The sequence below is a fragment of the Lichenostomus cassidix genome, chromosome 5 (assembly GCF_008360975.1).
Source record: "Lichenostomus cassidix isolate B80296 chromosome 5, HeHo_3.0, whole genome shotgun sequence".
Taxonomy (NCBI): Eukaryota; Metazoa; Chordata; class Aves; order Passeriformes; family Meliphagidae; genus Lichenostomus; species Lichenostomus cassidix.
Genome location: NC_139486.1, coordinates 59,695,282 through 59,718,472, shown reverse-complemented (window position 1 = coordinate 59,718,472; position 23,191 = coordinate 59,695,282). Strand labels below are relative to the sequence as shown.

The 23,191-nt window shown below is 49.4% G+C and overlaps 1 protein-coding gene and 1 pseudogene across 1 annotated transcript; one reads left to right on the top strand and one right to left on the bottom strand.

The window, feature by feature from the left end:
* Positions 1 to 902: 902 nt before the first annotated feature.
* Positions 903 to 1,869, top strand: LOC146436860 (olfactory receptor 5F1-like; annotated as a pseudogene).
* Positions 1,870 to 16,896: 15,027 nt separating this feature from the next.
* Positions 16,897 to 17,824, bottom strand: LOC146436859 (olfactory receptor 5AN6-like). Its single transcript, XM_085063943.1, has one exon. It carries the CDS (start codon positions 17,822 to 17,824, stop codon positions 16,898 to 16,900), a length of 927 nt encoding a protein of 308 aa, XP_084920069.1. The 3' UTR covers position 16,897.
* Between the last annotated feature and the right edge of the window lie 5,367 nt (positions 17,825 to 23,191).

Here is a 23,191-nt window from a genome sequence, read left to right as displayed (position 1 = left end):
CCTGATTTTTAACACCTCTGGCTCTGCCTCGTGGGTGATGAAAAGCAGCTCTAAATGCTTGTTAATAACTCCTGGAGACCACAGAACACCTGAAAGGACACATCAGGTTCTGGGGTGAAACTCAACCCTTCAGCCCAGGCTCATCCAACAATGAGGATTTCCAGGTTTGGATCCATTTGTCAGGAGCCAGCAGTGCCTACTCTTGCTTTACTCCCTGGTGTAACTCCAACAAACCATGGATATCCAGGAGAAGAATCCATGATTATTTATTCTGTCTGTTGTAGAATGGGATTTTAGGAGCTGCTGATCTCTCACTGGTGAGCAGCAAGATGGACCCTGAATTTATGTTTTACCTCCAAATTAAGCATCACATCTAAAGCAAAGTGAGGTAAGACAAATCCCAGCTCTTATTCCTACAGGGAAAAATATACTAAGGAAAAGCCCATTTTCCAATGGCTCCACCTAGAAAATCTCATCCTGAGACATGGGGAGCAGGTGTTTATTCTTCAAGTGCTCAGGCTGAATAGGGAATAATCAAAAGATGGGAAATAATTCTGTTTTCCCAGCAATTATCAGGGAAATCATGGAATTTCATATGTGAGTGGATTGAGAAGAATTAGGAGGAAGCCCTGCAATTTATTTATGATTTATTCTGGTAGGGTACTTCCCTCCTTAATGCCTTAAATATCTATCTGATTCCAAATATGTTGGCTGAATGGGCATAGTGGTGCCAGGAACTTGTGTTTTTTCTCTTTCAAGGAGAATTTACCTTTTATTGACTGAAGGCTTTGTAACTGCTTTACAAAAATTGACATTCTTAACATTATAGATGGATTTATATGTATTAAACATTTAAATCTAAAGACATAAAGCAGCCAAACTGAATGTATAAAATGTTCAATATGGGTAGAGAAAATGAGACATTTGCATCTGAATTTATTCTCCTGGGCTTCACAGACCTGCAGGTGATGTTTTTTGTCCTGTTCCTTGCCATCTATGTGGTCACTCTTATGGGAAATCTGGCAGTCATTGCCTTGATCCAGATCAATCGGTGCCTCCACACCCCCATGTACTTCTTCCTGAGCCACTTGTGCCTCCTGGACATCTGCCACTCCTCTACCATCATCCCCCGGACCCTGAGGGATTTTTTGGCAGAGAAGAAGGTGATTTACTTTGCGAGTTGTGTCACCCAGCTCTTCTCCTTCGCCACCTGGGCCAGCACTGAGTGCCACGTGCTGGCCGCCATGGCCTACAACCGCTATCTGCAGGCCCCTGCTCTACTCCATGCTCATGTCCCAGGGGATTAGTGCTGAGATGCTTGCTGGGGCCTCCCTGGCTGGAGTGATCAGCTCCACCTTCCACACGGTTTCCATATTCCATGCCCTGTTCTGCCACTTCTGCGCCATTGACCACTTTTTCTGTGACGGGCTCATGCTGCTGGCCTTGTCCTGCTCCGACAGCTGTGCCAGCAAGGCCGTGGTGGCTTCCATGGTGGGGTTCAATGTGCTGAGCACCACAGCCTTCATCCTGGTGTCCTACTCGTCCATTGGCAGCGCCACCTCAGCAGCTGGGTGGCACAAGGCCTTCTCCACCTGCGCCTCCCACCTGGCCTGCGTCACTCTGTACTATGGCAGAGCCCTCCTCACCTACCTGTGGCCCAACTCCAGCCGCTCCTTGGAGCAGGACAAGGTCACCTCCCTGGTGTGTTCTGCCACCGTCCCCATGCTGAACCTGTTTGTCTACAGCCTCAGGAATGCAGACTTGAGGAACACCATGAGGAAAGCAAAAAGTAGGATCCTCACTTCCTGGTCCATCCATGGCTCCCGGTTGGCTGAAAGGAGGGGACAACCCTGCTGTGGTGAGGGGTGATAGATTTTGGGCTCTCAGGAAGAGGGGCTGGAAATCAGACCCTCAGGAGTTCATGGTCACAGTCTGGATTCATCTTCCAAGCCACTGGGGCCATGATCTCCCTGCAGCAGCACCATAGGGAAGGCATGAGACATCTTCTGGCAGAGATCCATCCCAGAGTGCAGGACCAGAGGGGGAATGTGGCAGAGCAGAGCTGGAGTGGGAGACAAGGCACCATCCTCCATTCTCAAGGACTTTGCCTGTGCCAGAGCAAGAGTTGGGGGTACTCCAGTCCTGTGAGGTCTTGTCCTCTCCTGATTTTCCCCCCTGTTTTGTGGCTGATGTCCATGTGGAAAGGTCTTTATGGAAGCACCGAGGTGCTGGCCAGGACACTTGGACTGGGATTGTGCCTTCTGTTGGGGGGAGGAAAAGGGAAGTGGGGAGTCTGGGGCATGATGGTGCCAATGTCTGTGGTGGGGGAGCAGGTGAGTGGAAGATGAGGGGGGTCAGGTGGGGTCCCCCCACAAAGGCAGGTTACTCCCCAGAAATGCCCGAAAATTCATGAGGGGTTTGTTTGTAAAATACTGAAAACTGTAAAGAATGTCCCTTTTATATACATTGAGAAATAATATTAATTTCTGTATCAATTGATTTCAAAATAAACCCCCGTATCTGCTGTGTTATTGACAGGATTTAAGACTATAAGGCATTCTGATTACAGACCAGAAGGAAGCAGGGCAGGTGTGGGGAGCCCGGGGAGCAGTGGGGCTGGCTGGGGGCACTGGGGGAGGCTGCTTCGGGCTCGGGGGTGACAGGGAATGGGGACAGCCCCAGCGGCCCGGGAGCTGCAGGCACCGGAGCTGCCTCGGCACAGCGGGGCTGGGGACGTCACTCTGGGGCGGATTCTGTAGGGGACAAAACGAACGTTTTGGGGGTAAAATCGGAGTAAATCTGCAGGGGAGACAATGAGCGTTCTGAGGCAAAAGTGAGGCAATCACTAATGGAGGTAGGGAAGATCCCAGCCGGGATGTAATGGATTATAAAAACCATGTGTGAAATCAAAGCTGTTCCAGTAGCATTCCTTCCCATTGCTCCCCAGGTGTTTTCCTTATTTTCTGATTTTCAGAAAGGAGCACAGTATGGGATGACAGAGCTTTGGAGAGTTGTCAGTTTTCCTTAACTGTGCAGAGATGTCAGGATCTGCAGGGCACTCCCGTTTCCCTGAAGGAAGATGCCCTGGGGAATGTACTGAAGTGGGATTTGGCTCCTGTAGAGCCACCCAGGATGAGCTGTGGTGGGTTTGGATCCTGTGCCAGTCCTTGCATCATCCTCATTCCTCAGAGCTCCTGAGGTCACTCCCTGTACCTGCCCAGCTCTGTCAGATCCAATGATCCCTCCAGGTGTTTCATCTGCTCCCATTGGAAGTGCAGTTTTGTTTGGTGATTTAGATCACCCCCAAAGCAAATTGCATTCCCCCCAAAAATGTGCCACACCTTTTTTTATCCTTTATTTCTCAAATTTGTCCTTCTATTTATTTCTCTCCCTGCAACAGTAATGGATGTCACAGAAATGACAATGGGAAAGGGGAATAAATGGAATGTGTCTGAAAATGCTGATTTTTGTAATTTGGGCATGAACTGGTCAGTGTTCAAAATGTTCAGGCCAGAGCAATATGAGCACAGGCACTGGGAGACCCAGGAACTGCTGAGTTCAGTCCAGGAACACCTTCCACTGGGCCAGCTTGCTCCAAGCCCCATCCAGCCTAACCTGGGACACTTCACTCTTATTATGTGTTTCATAAATATGAAATTATTATATTTGTCTTGATTTTCATTATGAAACTGTTCTGAGCTGGATTTTTGTCTCTGCTCTCTTCCCCATCACACTGGGGTGTGAGAGAGTGACTGCTGGTGACCAGCTGGGGTCCAGCCATGGCCCTGGGGCACCTCTGACAAGAGGAAAAGTGCCCGCAAAACCTCAGCTCTGGGAATGAGGAGAGCACACTGCAGGCTGCTCAGGGAAATGGGAAGCAAGGTCCCCAGGGAAAATGTTTTTGCACCTGCTGGGGTCCAAGAGTGCTGCTCACTTATGAAACGTCCCCTCCTACGGTCATTGAGCAGGCAATTCCCAAATGTCAGAAGACATCCAGGCCAGGCAGAAGGCTGGCTTGCCTGAGCAAACATCTTCTCTAGGAAAGAAGATGGAAAAGGAAGCTGTGTGCCCAGTGGAATGCAGGTCAGGAGAAGAATACAGAGATGCTGATTGCAAGCGTAGGGAGCAATGTGATGTAGTGAAAGCTCATATTGAAAGTTGGAGATTAAGGTGGCTACAAATGTGTTGCACTATAAAAGAGTTATCTTAAATATATTAATGACCAAAACATTGTAGCAATAATATCAGCTCCTTGCAGGGTGTGGAGGGTCACCTCACAAACAGGGACAGAGACACAGTACAGGTGTTTCATGCATTCTTTGCCTCTGTCTTCAACACTCACTCCACCCTTCCCAGTGAAAAACATGGATTAACCCATTGGACACTTCAGAGCCCAGAAGAGGGCAAGCCCTGCTCAGCAACAACCAAAGCCTCCCTGTGCTATCCACCACATCCCATCCTGAATCCAAACCCAGCTCTGTGCCTCTTACTGAGTAGAAAGGAACCCTATCCCAGTCAAATCCAGACCAGTGCAAACACTCACACAGCTCTTGGGAGAAATCATAGTTTATTTAACACCTTCTGCTCCTCAGATCTGACCTGCCACCACATACACATTCCTCATGTTTGGTGGCCGTCTTGGGGCAGCTTCCCGGAGATGGAGGAACCTCCTGGGTCTCTTGGGGCTCGTCTCTGCCACCAAGCAAAGAGTGTTCCCAGTCATCACAGCCGGCACAGCGTCCTGGGAGCCGTGGGGTGACAGCTGGGGGCTCCAGGATACTTGCTGCTGCACCACTTGCTCCTCCTGAGAATGCTTCACAGGATCGAGCTGCGCTGCCATTTCTCCTTCTGGGCTTTCCCAGGCCACGTCAGTGCTGAGGAATGCGCCGGGGTGGTTGATGTCCTTGGCTCCAAGGGAGCTGGCAGAGCTGTCCATGGAGTAACTGCTGTACTCAGAGCAGCAGGTCTCACTGAGCCTCGGGGAGGGAGGGAGGCTTTGATGACTGAAGCTCTCTGAGGGAATGGAGGCTCCTGGAAGGTGCTGATTTTCCAAGGGCTGAAGGTTTTCATAAACGGGGAAGCTTTCAGACAGAGGGAGGATCTCAGAGGGCTGGCAGCTGTCGAAGGGTGTGGAAGGTCTTGAAAGGTCAAGGCTCTCAGAGGGTTGCAGGCTCTCACAGATGGGGAGGCTCTCAGCAGGAAGAAGGCTCTCGGAATCAGGGAGGCTTTCAGAGGGAAGAAGGTTCTTGGAATCGGAGACACTCTCGAAGGGATGCAGGTTGTCACAGACAGGGAAGTTCTCAGAGAGAAGAAGGTTCTCGGAGACGGGGAGGCTCTCAGAGGAAGGCAGGCTGTAGGCAGGAGGGAGGCTCTCGGCAGGCCAGAAGCTTTCACAGAGAATGGAAGCTCTTGGAAGGTCAGTTCCTTCAGAGCAACACACGTTCTCTGAGATAGGCAGCCTCTCAGGGGGAGAGAGCCCCTTGGAAGGAGGGAGGCTCTCAGATTGCTGGATGCTGTCACAGAGAACGGAAGCTCTTGGAAGGTCAATTCCTTCAGAGCAATGCTTGTTCTCTGAGACAGAGAGGCTCTCAGCAGGAGAGAACCCCTTGGAAGGAGGGAGGTTCTCAGAGGGCTGGAGCTTCTCGCATGGCTGGAGGCTGTCAGAGGCAGTGGAGGCTCCCGGCAGGATGGCAGATCTCTGACAGCCTGATGTTCTCTTGTGGGTGAAGGATCTCCGATGGGTGGAAATCCTTGAAAGGGTGGGAGCTCTCCCAGGGATGCAGATCCTAGGTGTGAGCAGCCTCTTGAAGCGACGGAGGCTTCTGGAGGAGCTGCACGAGCCACAGCAGGGCAGGTGGCCTCGCTTCACCAGCTTCTCCAGTTGTGCCCACAACACCTTCCACATCCCAGAATAAAGCGGCTCACGTGTCCCATGGCATGCCCATAGCAACAGCATCATTTCCTGCAGCTGCTGGGCCACAGCCAGGCAGGGGCCACAGCTGCAGGGGCTGTCCAGGGGGCTGGTGGGAGCACGTGGCCTCTTGCCAGGGGTCACCCGAGGCCTGGAGCACCTGGGAGCCACACGGGCTCCCCGGCTTCTCCGTGAGCCTCTGGGCAGAACCCCAGCATGCTTACGATTCTTTGTGATACTTCCATGCTGCCTCCGTGGCATCCAGTGGCCAATGGCCCACCAGGTAGCCACAGCAGCCGGCAGCAGGAAAAGTGCAGACATGACGACACCGACGGCGCTCATGGCTCCAGGGCGTAGCATCGCGACTGCACTGGCAGCTGCGCCTGCTGGCCCCTCTTATATAGCTGAGGCATGGCTTTGTGACCTCACAGTGCCGTGGGCCAGCAGAGCCCTGTGACATCCCAGCCCTGCCTGACGCCAGTGCTCAGCCCCTTTGTGCCATCACAGCCCTGCCTCCTTCAGGGATCTGTGAACGTGGCTCATCCCTGAAGATGCCCATGGTCAGAAAAAGTGTGGAAGTCAAAACAAGAGCTCAGCCTGTTGCGGTGAAGGATTTCCTGGAGCAAGAGGCACATCAGAAAGGATTCTTGGTGCCACCAGTGTTGTCCCCATGGCTCCCTGGACAATGCAGAAGTGACGATAGGAAACCCCCACTACTCTGTGCCTGAGAAGATTCTCCAGAGACAAAGGGAGTTAAAGCTTCTTTATCTCTTGGGAGCTCTCCAGACATGGCTGTTGAGGGCTAGGAAGAGGTTTCTGTTAGCAGCTCAACAACTTCTGCAATGCCTCTGTTCTACAGAAATCAGGATTTCCTAAGGAGTGCTCCTGGTGCTCCCAGTGCTCTGGTTTTGACTGGGATAGGGTTCAAGTCTTCCCTATAGCTGGCACCTGCTGGGTTTGGATTCATGATGGGAATGCTGTGGATCACACAGGGGTGGTTTGGTTTCTGCTGAGCAGGGCTTGCCTGCCTCAAGGACTTTGCAGTGTCCCATGGGACAATACATGTTTGCCACTGGGAATGGAGGGATGCGTGTTGAAGACAGAGGCAAAGAATGTACTAAACACCTGTAAGAATGCATTTAACACCTGTACAGTGTCTCTGTCCCTGTTAGTGAGATCACCGTCTAAACTCCGGAAGAAGCTGATGTTATTTCCACGCTCTCTTTTTACCATTAATATATTTGACAATTCTCTTTTTATTGTGCCCCCGCAAAAAGAATTAAATTCCTTTTGAAAAGTAAATAGATGGTGAACAGTGTCAATCCTTTCTGGAAACAGACGGCACGAGAAGAGATGTTTTAGGGCTGGGGGCTGCTACCTGGGAAAGGTGGATCTGGACTGGATTAAAAGATTTGGAATAAATGTAATTAAATGACAAAGGGCTTGGCAAGAGAGAGACTTTTGATATCAAAGTTGGGTGGTGTCCTAGGTTGCAATATTTATGTAGTTAAGTATTCTATTACCACCAGCTGTGGGCCATTAGCTGCTATCACCCACTCTGGATGACAGGCAATGGGCCATCCGTTAGCTATTATCACTTGCCAACGACCCACCCCGCATGACAGGCAATGGGCCATCAGGGACCCACCGTGTGACCCATGGACTTATCTCATCCCATTGTGAGATGCTCTGCGGAGGAGGGAGGAGCCAGGTGTTCCCACCTGGATATAACCTGGCCTTGGAACTGCCTGAGCTAGCCCTGTCTACTGGGTTCCCAGAAGACCAGAGCTACTACTGAATCTTCAGCTAGAAACTAGACCTTCACAAAATCACCGCTTCAACTAGACTACTTCAGTTGGACTGCTACTACCACCCTAACAGGGTGTTAGGTTGTATCTGACTTTGTCAGTACTTTTCCTTGCATTATTTCACTTATTTTTAATTTCAATCTTGACTTGAGATCTACCACTGGTTTGTTTTCAAACCAACACATATTTTGGCGCCCAACGTGGGGCCCGACCTGGGGAAACTCAGAAATCCTATCACCATGATGCTCAGCCTATCTATATGGGTACTGTATCTCGCTCTCTATATTTTTCCTCAAATGAGATACTATCTACCCGTCGTATTGCTCCTGTTGCGACCAGGGAATGGCATGAGAATTGCCCTATTGGTTTATTATGCCTATGGCATGGTTACCTGTGAGGCGATGAACACCATTCGTTATATATACTCGACTTTGTCTGCCTGGCCTAACCTGAGCTGCTTCGTCTGGGACCTCCTCAGCAATCGCACCCACCCTCTGGGGCTAGGAGGAGAGAGTGGTTTCTTCCAGCATTTCAGGCCAGGCACAGCCATCTTTGACAACATTGAGTTCTCTCTGGATGCTAAGGATGGCATAATCTTCCTGTTAGTTCTGTTTGCTTTCTTCTCTGCGACCAGCACAGTGTACCTCATGCTGAGAAACAGAACAATACTTGGTGTTGTACAGCGTCTTCTCGAAGAGGAGGAGAAAAGAAACAAGTCAGCAGGCAAGAGGAAAAGAACCAAAGGAGCAGTCAATGTCTCAACAGAGACCATTGCCGAATCAGAACAGCCAAAGCCAGTAGCGGTTGCCCCCGTCCAGAAAAAGAAATCCAAGAGCAAATCAGTCCGCACAGCGACTGATGAGGATGCGGCAGGACCATCTCATCCAGCAGAAGAGACAGAGCCGGAGATCATCACTCGCTCTCTATCCCTGGGGGAGCTGCGTGACCTACGGAGGGAATTCACCCGGCAGGCGAATGAGTCCATCTTGACCTGGCTGCTCCGCATCTGGGACGCCGCAGCTAATGACACTATTCTGGATGGAAGTGAGGCCAGACAACTGGGATCCCTGTCTCAGGATGTGGTCATTGACCAGGGAATTGGGAAAACCCAGGAAACTCTCAGCCTCTGGCGGCGATTGCTGCTGAGTGTACGGGACAGATACCTGTGCAAAGAAGACCTCCAGATGCACCAAAGGAAATGGAACACAATAGAACAAGGTATCCGATGCCTGAGGGAATTGGCTGTGCTAGAGATCATTTTCTCAGACAACGAGAGATTCCCCAAGAACCCAGATAATGTCCGGTGCACTTCACAAATGTGGCTAAGATTCGCGCGGCTCGGACCAGAGATATACTCTCGTTACCTGGCAACATTGCAGTGGAGGGAAGGCGAAGACCAGGTGGGCGTGTTAACAAACAAACTGAGAATTTACGAGGACACTGTCACCGCTCCACTACGCACTCAGGTCTCATCAGTGGAAACAAACCTGGCCGAGCAAGTCCGGAGCTTGATTGAAGAGAGCCTCCAGAAACTAAGGAAAGAGTTCAAAGAAGGATTTTTCCATGCCACACCAAAACCAACCCGAGTCTCTGCCATCAGGAGCAGACGTCCCCCAGCCAGGGAAAGAAAACAAACCCCGCGACGTGACCTCTGGTTTTTCCTTCAAGAGCATGGGGAAGACATGAGAAAGTGGGATAGGAAACCCACCTCCTCCTTAGCAGCCTGGGTACGTGAATTGAAAAAGGAAACATCCACTTCAGGAGGCTCATCTAGGTACAACACTGCCCCAGTCTCTTGTGGACAGAACTCCAGACAGAATGGAAGCGATAATATGACTGATCCTCTTGAAGGGACCTCAGGAACACATTTACAGGAGAAGAACATCGTGCACCAAAAACAGGATTAGAGGAGCCCTGCCTCTAGCCAGGTAGAGGAAAGGGAAAATCGGATCTATTGGACTGTGTGGATCCGATGGCCTGGCACGTCTGACCCACAAAGATACACGGCTTTGGTTGACACCGGCGCTCAGTTCACCCTGATGCCATCCAGGTATGTGGGGACCGAATCCATTTCTATTTCTGGGGTGACAGGAGGATCCCAGCAGCTGACTGTACTGGAAGCTGAAGTGAGTTTAACTGGGAATGAGTGGCAGAAACACCCCATTGTGACTGGTCCAGATGCCCCATGCATCCTCGGCATAGATTATCTCAGGAGTGGATATTTCAAAGACCCGAAGGGACATCGCTGGGCTTTTGGGATAGCAGCCGTAGAGGTGGAAGACATAAGACAACTGAATACCCTGCCTGGTCTCTCAGACAACCCATCTGCTGTAGGACTACTGAGAATTGAAGAACAGCGGGTACCAATTGCTACAGCAACAGTGCATCGCCGGCAATACCGCACTGACAGAGACTCTGTGGCCCCCATCCATAAGATGATTCGGGAACTGGAGAGCCAAGGGGTGGTCAGCAAGGCTCACTCACCCTTTAACAGCCCTATATGGCCGGTGCGTAAGTCCAGTGAAGAATGGAGGCTGACGGTGGATTACCGTGGCCTGAATGAAGTCACACCACCACTGAGTGCTGCTGTACCGGACATGTTGGAACTTCAGTATGAGCTGGAATCCAAGGCAGCAAAGTGGTATGCGACCATCGATATTGCCAATGCCTTTTTCTCCATTCCTCTGGCAGCAGAGTGCAGGCCTCAGTTTGCTTTCACCTGGAGAGGTGTGCAGTACACGTGGAACCGACTGCCCCAGGGGTGGAAGCACAGTCCCACCATCTGGCATGGACTGATCCAGGCTGCACTGGAAAAGGGTGAGGCTCCAGAACATCTGCAGTATATTGATGACATCATTGTGTGGGGGGACACAGCAACGGAAGTATTTGGGAAAGGAGAGAAAATCATCAGAATTCTCCTGGAAGCCGGTTTCGCCATCAAGAAGAGCAAAGTCAAGGGACCTGCCCGAGAGATCCAGTTCCTGGGAGTAAAGTGGCAAGACGAACGGCGTCAGATTCCTTCTGAGGTCATCAATAAGATCATCGCGATGTCTCCACCAACCAACAAGAAGGAGACGCAAGCTTTCCTAGGCGCCATAGGCTTTTGGATAATGCACATCCCTGAGTACAGCCAGATCGTGAGTCCTCTCTACCTCATAACCCGCAAGAAGAACGATTTCCACTGGGGCCCTGAACAGCAGCAAGCCTTCACCCAGATCAAACAGGAGATTGCTCATGCGGTAGCCCTTGGACCAGTCAGGACAGGACCAGAGGTAAAGAATGTGCTTTACTCTGCAGCCGGGTGCCATGGTCTGTCCTGGAGCCTTTGGCAGAAGGTGCCTGGTGAGACCCGAGGTCGACCACTGGGATTCTGGAGTCGAAGTTACAGAGGGTCTGAAGTCAACTACACTCCCACCGAGAAAGAAATCTTGGCAGCTTACGAAGGAGTCCAAGCCGCCTCAGAGGTGATCGGCACAGAAGCACAACTTCTCCTTGCACCCTGACTGCCAGTGCTGGGGTGGATGTTCAAGGGAAGGGTTCCCTCTACCCACCATGCCACTGATGCCACGTGGAGCAAATGGATTGCCCTCATCACACAGCGCGCCCGTATTGGAAACCCAAATCGCCCTGGGATTCTGGAAATCATAACAAACTGGCCTGAAGGTGAGACTTTTAAATTATCTTCAGAAGAAGCAGAGGAGAAAGTAGCACGTGCCGAGGAAGCACCCCCGTATAACGAGCTGCCGGAGAATGAAAGACGCTATGCCCTCTTCACCGATGGTTCCTGCCGAATTGTAGGCGCAGATCGGAAATGGAAAGCTGCAGTATGGAGCCCTACACGACAAGCTGTACAGGCTACCGAGGGACAAGGTGGATCAAGTCAGGTCGCAGAGCTTAAAGCCATCCAACTGGCTTTGGATATTGCCGAACGAGAGAAATGGCCAAGGCTCTATCTCTACACTGACTCCTGGATGGTAGCCAACACGCTATGGGGATGGTTAGATCGCTGGAGAAAGGCTAACTGGCAGCGCAGAGGAAAACCCATCTGGGCCGCTGAGATTTGGCAGGACATCGCCGCCCGGGCAGAAAAGCTGACCGTGAAAGTTCGACACGTGGATGCACATGTACCCAAGAGTCAGGCTAATGAAGAGCATCGTAACAACGAGCAGGTGGACCGAGCTGCCAAGGTGGAAGTGTCACAGGTGGATCTGGACTGGCAGCACAAAGGAGAATTATTTCTAGCTCGTTGGGCCCATGATGCCTCTGGTCATCAAGGGAGAGATGCGACATACAGGTGGGCTCGTGACCGAGGGGTGGACTTGACCATAGACAACATCTCACAGGTCATCCACAGCTGTGAGACTTGCGCTGCAATCAAACAGGCCAAGCGGGTGAAGCCTCTGTGGTATGGTGGACGGTGGTCAAAGTACAGGTATGGGGAAGTATGGCAAGTTGACTACATCACACTTCCCCAAACCCGCCAAGAAAAGCACTATGTGTTGACCATGGTGGAAGCAACCACGAGATGATTAGAGACCTACCCTGTGCCTCATGCTACTGCCCGAAACACCATCTTAAGTTTGGAAAAGCAAGTCCTGTGGAGACATGGTACCCCTGAGAGAATCGAGTCTAACAATGAAACCCATTTCAAGAATAGCCTCATAAGCACCTGGGCTAGAGAACACGGAATTAAATGGATATACCACATCCCCTATCATGCACCAGCTGCCGGGAAAGTTGAACGGTGCAACGGACTACTTAAGACAACTTTGAAAGCACTTGGCAGGGGAACCTTCAAAAATTGAGAACTGAACTTAGCAAAGGCCACCTGGATGGTTAACACAAGAAGTTCTATCAATCGAGCCGGTCCTGCCGAGTCCGAACCTTTGCACACAGTGGATGGAAATAAAGTCCCTGTGATACATGTAAGAAGTTTCTTAAAAAAGACTGTTTGGATTAGTCCCACCTCAGGCAAAGGCAAACCCATCCGTGGAGTGGTTTTTGCCCAAAGACCTGGTTATACTTGGTGAGTGATGAAAGCAGATAGAGAAACCTGTTGTGTACCACAAAGAGACCTTATCTTAAGTGAGAACTGTGTAGATAATAATAGAATAAGGGGTAAATAATGTCCTAGGTTGCAATATTGATGTAGTTAAGTATTCTATTACCACCAGCTGTGGACCATTAGCTGCTATCACCCACTCCGGATGACAAGCAATGAGCCATCCGTTAGCTATTATCACTTGCCAACGACCCACCCCGCATGACAGGCAATGGGCCATCAGGGACCCACCGTGTGACTCATGGACTTATCTCATCCCATTGTGAGATGCTCTGCCGAGGAGGGAGGAGCCAGGTGTTCCCACCTGGATATAACCTGGCCTTGGAACTGCCTGAGCTAGCCCTGTCTACTGGGTTCCCAGAGAACCAGAGCTACTACTGGATCTTCAGCTGGAGACTAGACCTTCACAGGATCACCGCTTCAACTGGACTACTTCAGTTGGACTGCTACTACCACCCTAACAGGGTGTTAGGTTGTATCTGACTTTGTCAGTGCTTTTTCTTGTATTATTTCGCTTATTTTTAATTTCAATCTTGACGTGTGATCTCCCACTGGTTTGTTTTCAAACCAACACAGGTGGGAAGGGAATTTAAAGCTCATCCCATTCCAACCCCCTGCCATGGGCAGGAACACCTTCCACTAGACCAGGTTGCTCCAAGCCCTGTCCAGCATGGCCTACAACACTTCCAGGGATGGGGAAGCCACAGCTTCTCTGGGAAACCTGTGCCTCACCACCTTCACAGGGAGGAATTTCTCCCCACCAGGCAATGTAAGTCCACTCTCCTTCAGTTTAAGATTGTCAGGTTGAAAGGAAGAATTAAGAAAGCCCACCAGCAGGTGTGAGCTCCAGATCCCACCACCATCCAACCAGTGGGCCCTGAGCTCCAGGTGCCACCATCCAGGTGCTCATGGCTATTTCCACTACAAGTGATGCTCTTCCCATTCCCAGAGCAAGAAGTGATCCTGGGAGACCAACCACCCTTCAAGGAATCATCAGCTTAACAAGATCTTCTGGGCTTTGCCAAGAAAGTTTCCTAATCATCAAGGAAGCTTCTCAGAGGGCTTTTAAACAACTTCTGTCATCCTTCTTAACAAGCCACGAGAGACTAATTAGCAAGGGGAAACCATGGAGAAACTTTCTTCCTTGTTAAAGACAAAGTGAACTTCTCCAGCTGCTTTGTTTGCCACATCCAGGAGACAAAGAGCTGCAGGGTCAGTGTGTTGGGATTGTGACTGTGTTGAGGGACCTTAAAACTCATCCCATTCCAACCCACTTCCAAGGGCAGGGATGCTTCCCACTATCCCAGGCTGCTCCAAGCCCTGTCCAAGCTGGCCTGGAACTCTTCCAGGGATCCAGGGACAGCCACAGATTCTCTGGGAAACCTGTGCCTGGGCCTCCCCAGCCTCACATGGAAACATTTCTTCCCCACACCCAATCTAAATGCTCTGAATTTCTTCCCCATACCCAATCTAAATGCTCTGAGAGTGTGAAGCTATTCCCCCTCATCCTGTCACTCCAGACCCTTGCCCAGAGTCCCTCTGCAGCTCTCCTGGAGCCCCTTTAGGCTCTGCAAGAGGCTCTCAGCTCTTACCCCTGAGATGAAATTCCCACCTACAGACTGAGCTCAGACATGGGTTACTGCTGGCTTAGCAGTTGAACTCCATGATCTTAGAGGGCTTTTCCAGACAAAATAATTCAGGGATGCTGTAAATGCTTCTACCCCATATTTGCTGCTGGTCAGCATTCCTGCCTCTCCTGTTGGCTTCTGGGCTCAGTTTCACTGTAGTTCCCACCATTTGTTCTTCCTTCCTTCCTCTGTACCTCATGATTTATTTTAGAGGGGAAATCACACAATTACCCAAAACTAAGCAAAACCAATTTAATAATAAAACCAAAATATGATCCAAATGACAGGATAGAGAGCAGTGGTGGGAAATTCCACCAGAAACCATGGGAGATGCCAGATGATGACTCTCTGCTCCCTGAGCATGCTTGGGTCTTGGGTTTGGTCACTGCCCACTCTGTGGTGGCACTAGGGAAATTTCCCTTGGAAATTAATGACTTTGGAAATAGCTGCATAAGGAAGAGACTTGCACTAGTAAATAAATGCCACTACTTTCAGGAAGTTCAATGGAAGCGTGAGGTTTTATGTCCCACTTCTTTGTATAGATGTAATTATATATATATGCAGATTTATATGTAAAAAGGTCTTAATATATACACTTCTTTATCTATATCAAGAAAACTTGTATTTAAATTTCTTCTCAAAAATATATCTAATCTTAAAATATTTAAATTAATCTCCTGAAATATATAATTTGTCTCTTGGTATTAAAAAGGGAAATTGGTCTCTTGGTATTAAAAAGTCAGGTGATGGTCAAGTTAAGACCAGTTGGACACAAAGCCATTGAATGGCTTCTCTAAATATTAATCAGATATTAAATATTTCTCAAATATTTTTAAAAATTATTTAATATCTTATCACCAAACAATGGTTGTAAGGCCCTGGAAGAAGGACAGTTACTCTGGGGTTTATGGTTTAAGTGTCTTAATGTTTTCTTAATACTTATGGAGGTTTGATGTTTTAAATAAAACATTAAAATAATCTTTCATTGCCGGCAGCGAGGGAAGTAAGATGACAACTCAATATGAGTGATAAGCAAGCTCCGTTTATTTCACTGTATGTGTGGCTTATATACTGTTACAAATTACTTATACTTACTAGTCACTATTTCATTGGTTAAGCACAAAGGTTACAATCTGCATACCATTGCATTCCATTCTCACAATTTCAGGGTTCCTCCTCATTTTTCTTAATCTCAAGTTTTTCTATGGTACTCTTCCCACAGTACTTTCCCAGAGCTCAAGGGCACTCTGTCCTTGGGCTCCTGCCCTGTCAGCATTTATCTTACTGCTCTGGCCTGTATGGCTTCCTTCAGCTAGCACTGGCTTTGCTCACACAAGCCCTCTAAGGATCCGTGACCGTGGTCTTTAAGCCATTCTTCAACATTTCATTTTATTGAAAGAAAAGATGTGCAATCTTCCCTGCACCTAAATTAAGCAATGCCATGAGTAGGACAGTTACAGAGGATCAGAAGGGTGGGAGAACAGCAGGAGTTACACACAGAGGTCCCACTTCATGGTACTGATCACAGAGTCAGGGAATTGGTTAGGCTGGAAAAGTCCTCTAGGATCACCAAGTCCAACCATTCCCCCAGCACTGCCAAGGCCACCACTAATCCATGTCACCAGGTACGACATCCACACAGCTTTTAAATCCCTCCAGGGATGGGGATTCCACCACTGCCCTGGGCAGCCTGTTCCAGGGCTGGACAGCCTTTTCCATGGAGGATTTTTCCCTCTATCCAACCTAAACCTCTGCTGGTGTAACTTGAGGACTTTGTCTCCACATCTGGGGATGTGAGTTGAGGACATTTGGGGTCACTGCCATGGGGGTCAGCAGAGCCAAAAAGAGAGGAACAGGAGCATGAACAGCTCAGGGGGATTTATCCAGGCAGCTGGATTAAATATTAACAAGGGAATTACCAATAGGCTTTGGGGACAAAGGATTCAGCTGACTGACCCTGAGTGCCTGTGAATTGTGTGTCATTAATAAATCAGCAAACTACATTGATCCTGGCTTGATTTAACCTAACTGAGGAGCTTCTCCTCCATCCCTAGTGATTCCATCTCTCTAGGAGAGCCCCATCACTCTGGATTTCAGCATGGACATGGCACAGGGTGAGAAAATACACTAATTTGGGGGATTTTTGCTTTTTTTCACATATGCAATACTTGTGCACCAAAACATTAACACCAAATCTGTCACAGAATCTGGGAATGGTTTGGCTTGGAAGGGACCTTAAGGCTCATCCAGTTCTGCTGCCCTGCCAAGAGGAGGGACACCTTCCACTAGACCAGGCTGCTCCAAACCTCATCCAAACACCCAAATTGGAGTGAAAAAGTTCCTCTCAGCTGATATGGAATCAACCAGCAAACCATCTAAGTCAAAGTGCAAAAGACACAGAAAATGTCCCTCTGAGATATTTAACAAAACTCCCAGGATATCACCAGCATCTCCATTTTATTTAGTCATTATGTTACAACATCCAAGCTTATTTTATGTCCCTGAGTCTTCTCAAAGCCTCCTTCACCTCCTGGTTCCTCAGGCTGTAGATCCAGGGGTTCAGCATGGGGGTCACCATGGTATAGAGCACAGCAGCCCATTTATCTCCTGTTCTGGAGGTGTGTGACTTGGGGATTAAGTACATGAAAATCAATGCCCCATAGAAGGTGGTGACAGTGATGAGGTGGGAGGCACAGGTGGAGAAAGCTTTGCGCTTGCCCTGGGCTGATCTAATGCTCAGGATGGTGGAGATGATGGCCACATAGGACACCAGGACCACCAGGGGGCTGGGAACACCAAACACATATGCTGAAGTCCTCAGGATGATGAGGCTGTAGATGTTGTTAGAGGTGGAGAGTGAGATCAGCAGGGAAATGTCACAGAAGAACAGATGGATGGCACTGGAGCCACAGAAGAACAAGCTGGACATGCCAATGGTTTGTGCCACACCATTGGTCAGCCCCAGGAGGTAGCACCCGGTCACCAGGCGGAAGCAGCGCTCTGGGGACATGACAAGGGGGTAGAGCAGGGGGTGGCAAATGGCCATGTATCGATCATAGGCCATTGTGGCCAGCAGAGAGCACTCACTGATCACTAAAAAGGCAAAACTGGACACCTGAGCCATGCACCCAGCGTAAGTGATTCCCTCCTTCCTCAACAAAACCCCAACCAACATCCTGGGGGTGACAAGGGTAGAAGTGCAGAGGTTCACAAATGCCAGGTTGCCCAGGAAATAATACATGGGGGAGCGGAGCACGGGACTGACTCTGATCAAGGCAATCATCCCCAGGTTTCCCAGGATGGTGACAAGGTAAATGAGCAGGAACAGCAGGAATTGGGCAACCTGAGTCGCCGGGTCCTCGGTGAACCCTCCCAAAATGAACTCTGTTGCTTGGGTGCAATTCCATCCTGACATTCCTTCAAAGTGTTTTCTCTCTGTGAACTCCTTGCTGGACATTTCTTCCAGGAGGAAAACCCTCTTTCCGGTGGGATTTGCTTGGAGATAACCCTACAATATTTAAAGTGAGAGTTTAGGTACAGATCAATTAGAAAAACCTGGGCAGAAGTCAAGGCACAATTAGGGAGAAGCTGTTGGTTACACAACCCTGAGTAGCTTTACCTTGGTGCTGCCTTTAATCCCCTGTGTGTGTTCACTCTGGAACTTTGAGATCATGCAGCACAACCTGTAACATGGAGAAACCCAATAAAACCTGTAAAAGACAGCACAGAATTGATTATTCATCCTTGGTTGACATCTGCCAAACACCTGCTTTGTCTGTCTTTTCTACAGAATCCCAGAAGTGTTTGGGTTGGAAGGGATCTTGCAGACCATCTCATTCCACCCCCCCTCCATTTGCAGGGACATGTTCCATTAGACCAGGTTGCTCCAAGCCCCATCCAACCTGGCCTTGAACACTTCCAGGGATCCAGGGGCATCCAAAACTTCCTGACTATGAAGCCTCCCCTCCCTCCTGGACACACTCTTTTGGCTCCAAAAGATTTTCCCAGCTCTTTGCCCTGGTCCTGCAGCCCTCAAATGAAAATGTGCAACACACAAAGCCGAGCAACCTCATCCTGAAAATAATATTTTGGGAAAAATATTTTAAAAATCACCTTTTAGATGTGCCTTATATCAGCAGTGGTAAGATCCACAAGTGTTCCTTACAGGAAATATTCCAGTCCTCATCCAGGAGCCCTTTGTGGTCAGTGAGGAGAAGTTTCCAGAGCAAGCATTCCAACGGGGTGTCCTCACCACACACCTGCTGTGCATCACCTGCATTTGGTGCTAAGCCCGGAGTACGATGAGGAACTGGAGCCCAGGAGCCTCCAGATAGGACCTGAGATGAAAACTGAAGGTGTTTCTTCTTGGCAAGAGAAAACAAGAGGAGATAGGTGGCTCAGCATGCGCTGTCCTGGCTCATGGTTCTCCAGGATGATCTTCTCCTACATCTCTGCACTCTCCCTGCTTTCCTCCTGATGCTCTTGGAGGTGAATGTTAGGTGCACCTCCCTGGAACTCCAGAAGGGAGTTTGAAAATATACCCTTGTCAGCAAACACCTTTGTTATTCCACATAGTTTGGGGATGTGGGGACTCTTGGAGCCCCAGGAGAGTGACAAAGCCCAAAGTGGGTTGTTATCTCTTCTCTGAGATTCTGAATTTCAAGGCAATTGCCCAGAGGAGATGATCTCACCTTGAGGTAGCCACAGGGCTTTGGGGTTTCCCCACAGCAACCACAGAGCAACACTGCACCTGTTGTGTCCAATTTTTGTGCACTTTTGGAGATTTTTCAACTCCACAAATGCCATGTTTGGCCTTGTAACACCAGGGAGCTGAGGGGGACCTCACTGGTGGGGCACAATCCCATGGGAGCTGGTAGCCATCAGCAGTTCCAGGCACCAGAGATGATGAACCACCTTTCTACCCATTCTGAATTCCTTATGCCCAAACCACAGCTCTCCTGTCCCATCTCTGGAAGTGTTCAAGGCCAGGCTGGAGCAACTTGATCTAGTGGGAGGTGTCCCTGCCCATGGCAGGGGTGTGGAACAAGATGAGCTTCCAGGTCTCTTCCAAACCAAACCATTCCAGGGTTCTATGAACACTGGCTTCAAGAAACCAGGAGAATCACAGAATATGCTGAGTTGGAAGGGATTGACAAGGGTCACAGAGTCCAGCTCTCAGCCCCACACAGAACCATCCCCAAGAGTCACACCATGTGCCCAAGAGCATTGTTCAAATCACTCCTGTGAGCTCTGCCAGTCTTGGTGCAGTGCCCACTGCCCTGGGGATCCTGTTCCAGTGCCCAACCACCCTCTGGAGGAAGAACCTTTTTCTAATATCCATCCTAAGCCTCCCCTGACTCAACTGCAGGCCATTCCCCTTCTAAGCATGCTTCCCTGTAAAATAGCCAATTTCATCCCCTCCTCCGTTATTCCTTGTATACAATCTCACAAAATGCCTCACTGACCTTTGACTCCTGGCCAATCGTTTTCTGCAGGATATTCAGTGTCACATCCCTGAGCAGCCCAAGCAGACAAATCAGGGTTGTGAACATGTTATGATCCAATTATTAAGGTTCTTTTGAAATACCTCTGCCCGAATTAAGGTACAAACGAGACCATATGCCAGTCAATAGTATGGGTTTTATTTAAGAGAAATTATGAGAGAGAGAGGGAAGAAAAGAGAGAAAAAGAGAAGTAGGAAAAGAGATGGGGGGGACAGAAAGAGGGAAAGAGAAAATATCACCATCCGTGGATCCCAATGATGTTGCGTTGATCCTCTCCAGCTGGTCTCCTTGGTGGTGATGGTCCCCCCAAAAGCACAGGATGCCATGGGTTAATACACACTCAGACCAGGGGCAATGTCCAGGCATGTCCCCCCAGGGGAGGGGGCAGCCTCTAGCAGCAGACTCTGCTTGCATCACCTGCACTCCTGTGGTGCCAGGCCTAGCACTTTGGGGGGTCTGTGATGGATTGTGACTCCCCCTCAGCTGCCTCTCACGTGAAAGTCCCGTGGAGTTAGCCAGTGAGGCTGGGGGTTCCACAGCTGGGCCAGTTTGTGTCAACCTGGCTTCTGTGAGCTGTGCTCTGCCCCCACCCCAAACTCAGCCAGGGATGATTCTCAGCACAGCTGGTGGCTTTGGCCTTTGTGTATGCATACCTTTCCCTCAGCTGGAGATGATTGAACAATAGGTTTCCCTTTATCTAATCTCAGCAGTTTGACTCAGTCCAAAGTCCCAGTCAGGTATCTTCAGGGAGGTTTTTTTGATTGTAGCTTCTTTATACACTTTTTGTTATAATGAGCAAAACTTTATATCAAAGTTTGAGGCATGAACTATTTCAGTCTCTGACACCTTGTCACAGCCAAGCACTGGAGAGCCCCTGCCAGAACTGGGAATTTCTGCAGATGAATCCACCCACAGGCAAAGAGGCTTCCCACTGTGCTGGGACAGAGTCCAGCTTGGACAATAAACCAGTGTGCAATAAACCAGATCACACAACTTCCAGTGTGGGAACATCTGGCTTCAGCCTCCTCCTGGGTTTCTCCCAAAGCCTGGCCAGGGCTCAGGGAGCATCCCAGGGAGTTGCCTTAGACCATGGATCTCCCAACAAGGCCCCAGGGTTGATTTCAGGGTCTCGTCCAGCTTCTCAGTACAGAAAGGTCAATACACATTTTTTTTTAATGAGCAGATACTGAGATCCTTGCAGTAATAATCCTGTGGATTTCATTAATGAGAGAACACACATACAACACCTGGTTTGAAGGTTCACTCAGAGATCAACTTCAGCTCAAGGCTCTTGCTCAGGCCTCAGTATTTCAGTAAGTCACAAGCTGTTTGAACCTCTGCAGAAAGCTTGCTCACATCTGCTGTGGAACCACACCTCAGGCAGCATTCGCTCTGCCCATTCCAGAGGATAATTAGCTGCCATAACAGAGTAATGACTGATCCTGGAATTACAGAAAGCAGAGAGAGGAAGGATGCTTTTACTTCCACCCAGAAAGTCAAAGGATATCAAAAAACCATTAAGTGTACACCTGAGCAATTTCCTAAGCAGAACCAGGACATAAGATGCCAGTCACTCCTGACTTCCAAGGCAGCGCTGGGAGCTCTGGCACTCACCTTTAGTCCTTGTCTTGGACAGCAAGGCAATCCAAGGGACAGCAATCCAGGTTTCTGCTGCTTCTTCAAGGAGCTACCAAACAGCACTATTCTGGCTGAACACAGCAGCAAAACCAGCACACCCTTCCTTGGGCAAAACTCAAGCTGCTGTAAAGCTAGGAACACAAGACAAGCTTCCCTTTCCACTGAAGGATATTGATCCAGCTCTACTGACATGTGGCCATTAGAGACAGCAGCCTGTAACACCTAGTGAAATCAAATCACATGCCCGGATGTTATCCAGCTTGTGTCATTCAGCTCCTCACTTACCATTCATAGCCTTCTGACAAGTATTAACAAATATTAACATAAGCATATTTCTAGGTTTAAACAAATCTCTGTCTTGGTTTGAAAGGCAGGTGCCTGCTAAGAGAGGTGGAACCCTCCCTTAGGACAGAGAATGTGATCTCCCTTCCCTCCGAATTATTTTAATTTTGAAATCAAGGGCTTTCAGGGAAAGGTATGGGAAAAGGAATACCAATTCTTTACTAGTATCTATAAACAAGCAATACCAATTATAGCAACCACAAAAAGAACCAGAAAACCAATAGCAGATGACTTTTTGAGCTGCCGATCCCTTTCCCGTGGGGTGTAATCACTGTCGTGAGCAGCAGGGGCACTGTTGAGCTCCTGGCCGGGCAGGGCAGGTGCGATGACTGCTGAGTGGCTGCAGGTGGCGCTGTGGCGCAGGGTCAGGTCAGCCTCAGGCAGCTGGTAATGGCAGGGAGCTGAGAAAGCAGGCAGGCAGGCAGCCTGGAGCGACGAGCAGGGCGGCAGGGGGGCAAGGGCTGGCTCTCCCCGGCTAGCCAGCGAGGCAGCAAGGACTCTGCAGTCATGGCAGATGCTGCGGTCTCGTGCGGTGGAGGCAGGGTGGGTGGCAGGGACAGCCGGACTCCCCGGCAGCTGCTGTGAGAAACGCAGCCGGGAAATCGTGCGCTTCCCAGTGGGAAAGAGGTTGAATCAAAGCTCACCCAGTCAGGAGGAGAAGACAGAGCACAGTTGGATCTCCCGCGCTTGCAGCCAGAAGCGAACAGCTGTCCCTTTCCTCCAGCTGTCCGACGGAACGAGTGCCAGTCTCAAACGGCTGGCTGCTTCCTTCCCCTGCCCCACCTAGCACACCCTTTTGTCTCTTACAAAAGACTTGATGGCTCTAATCAGCCAATTATTTGTTGCTTAGTAACAGGGTTGGAGAAAAAATTCCAATGCCCCTCAACATCCGACAATATCTCATCAAATCATCTACTTTTTTTGACACAAAAACCTCATGTGAAAAATGTTACCATGTTTTCCTATTCAGACATATTTGGAAGTATTTGAGAAAATCATGATCTCGTAGGGACTCACAGAAACTCTCCCAACTCCATTTGCTGCTTCTCCTTCTGCCTGGGCCCAAAGATATTCTGGGTCTACCTTTGCCAGAAACCTCAGGAGAAAAAAGTGCAATTATTGCCGTGAATTATTGCCACAGGCTTTGAGTTCACTGCTGGGTTACATTTCTATTATATTCTGTACATATAAGGATGGAGCTGTCACCCTGCTGGAGCTGATTTGTCCATTCTCTGCTCTGCTCTCACAAACCTGTCGCTTTGTTGAGACAGACATAATGAGACACACACTTGTAATCC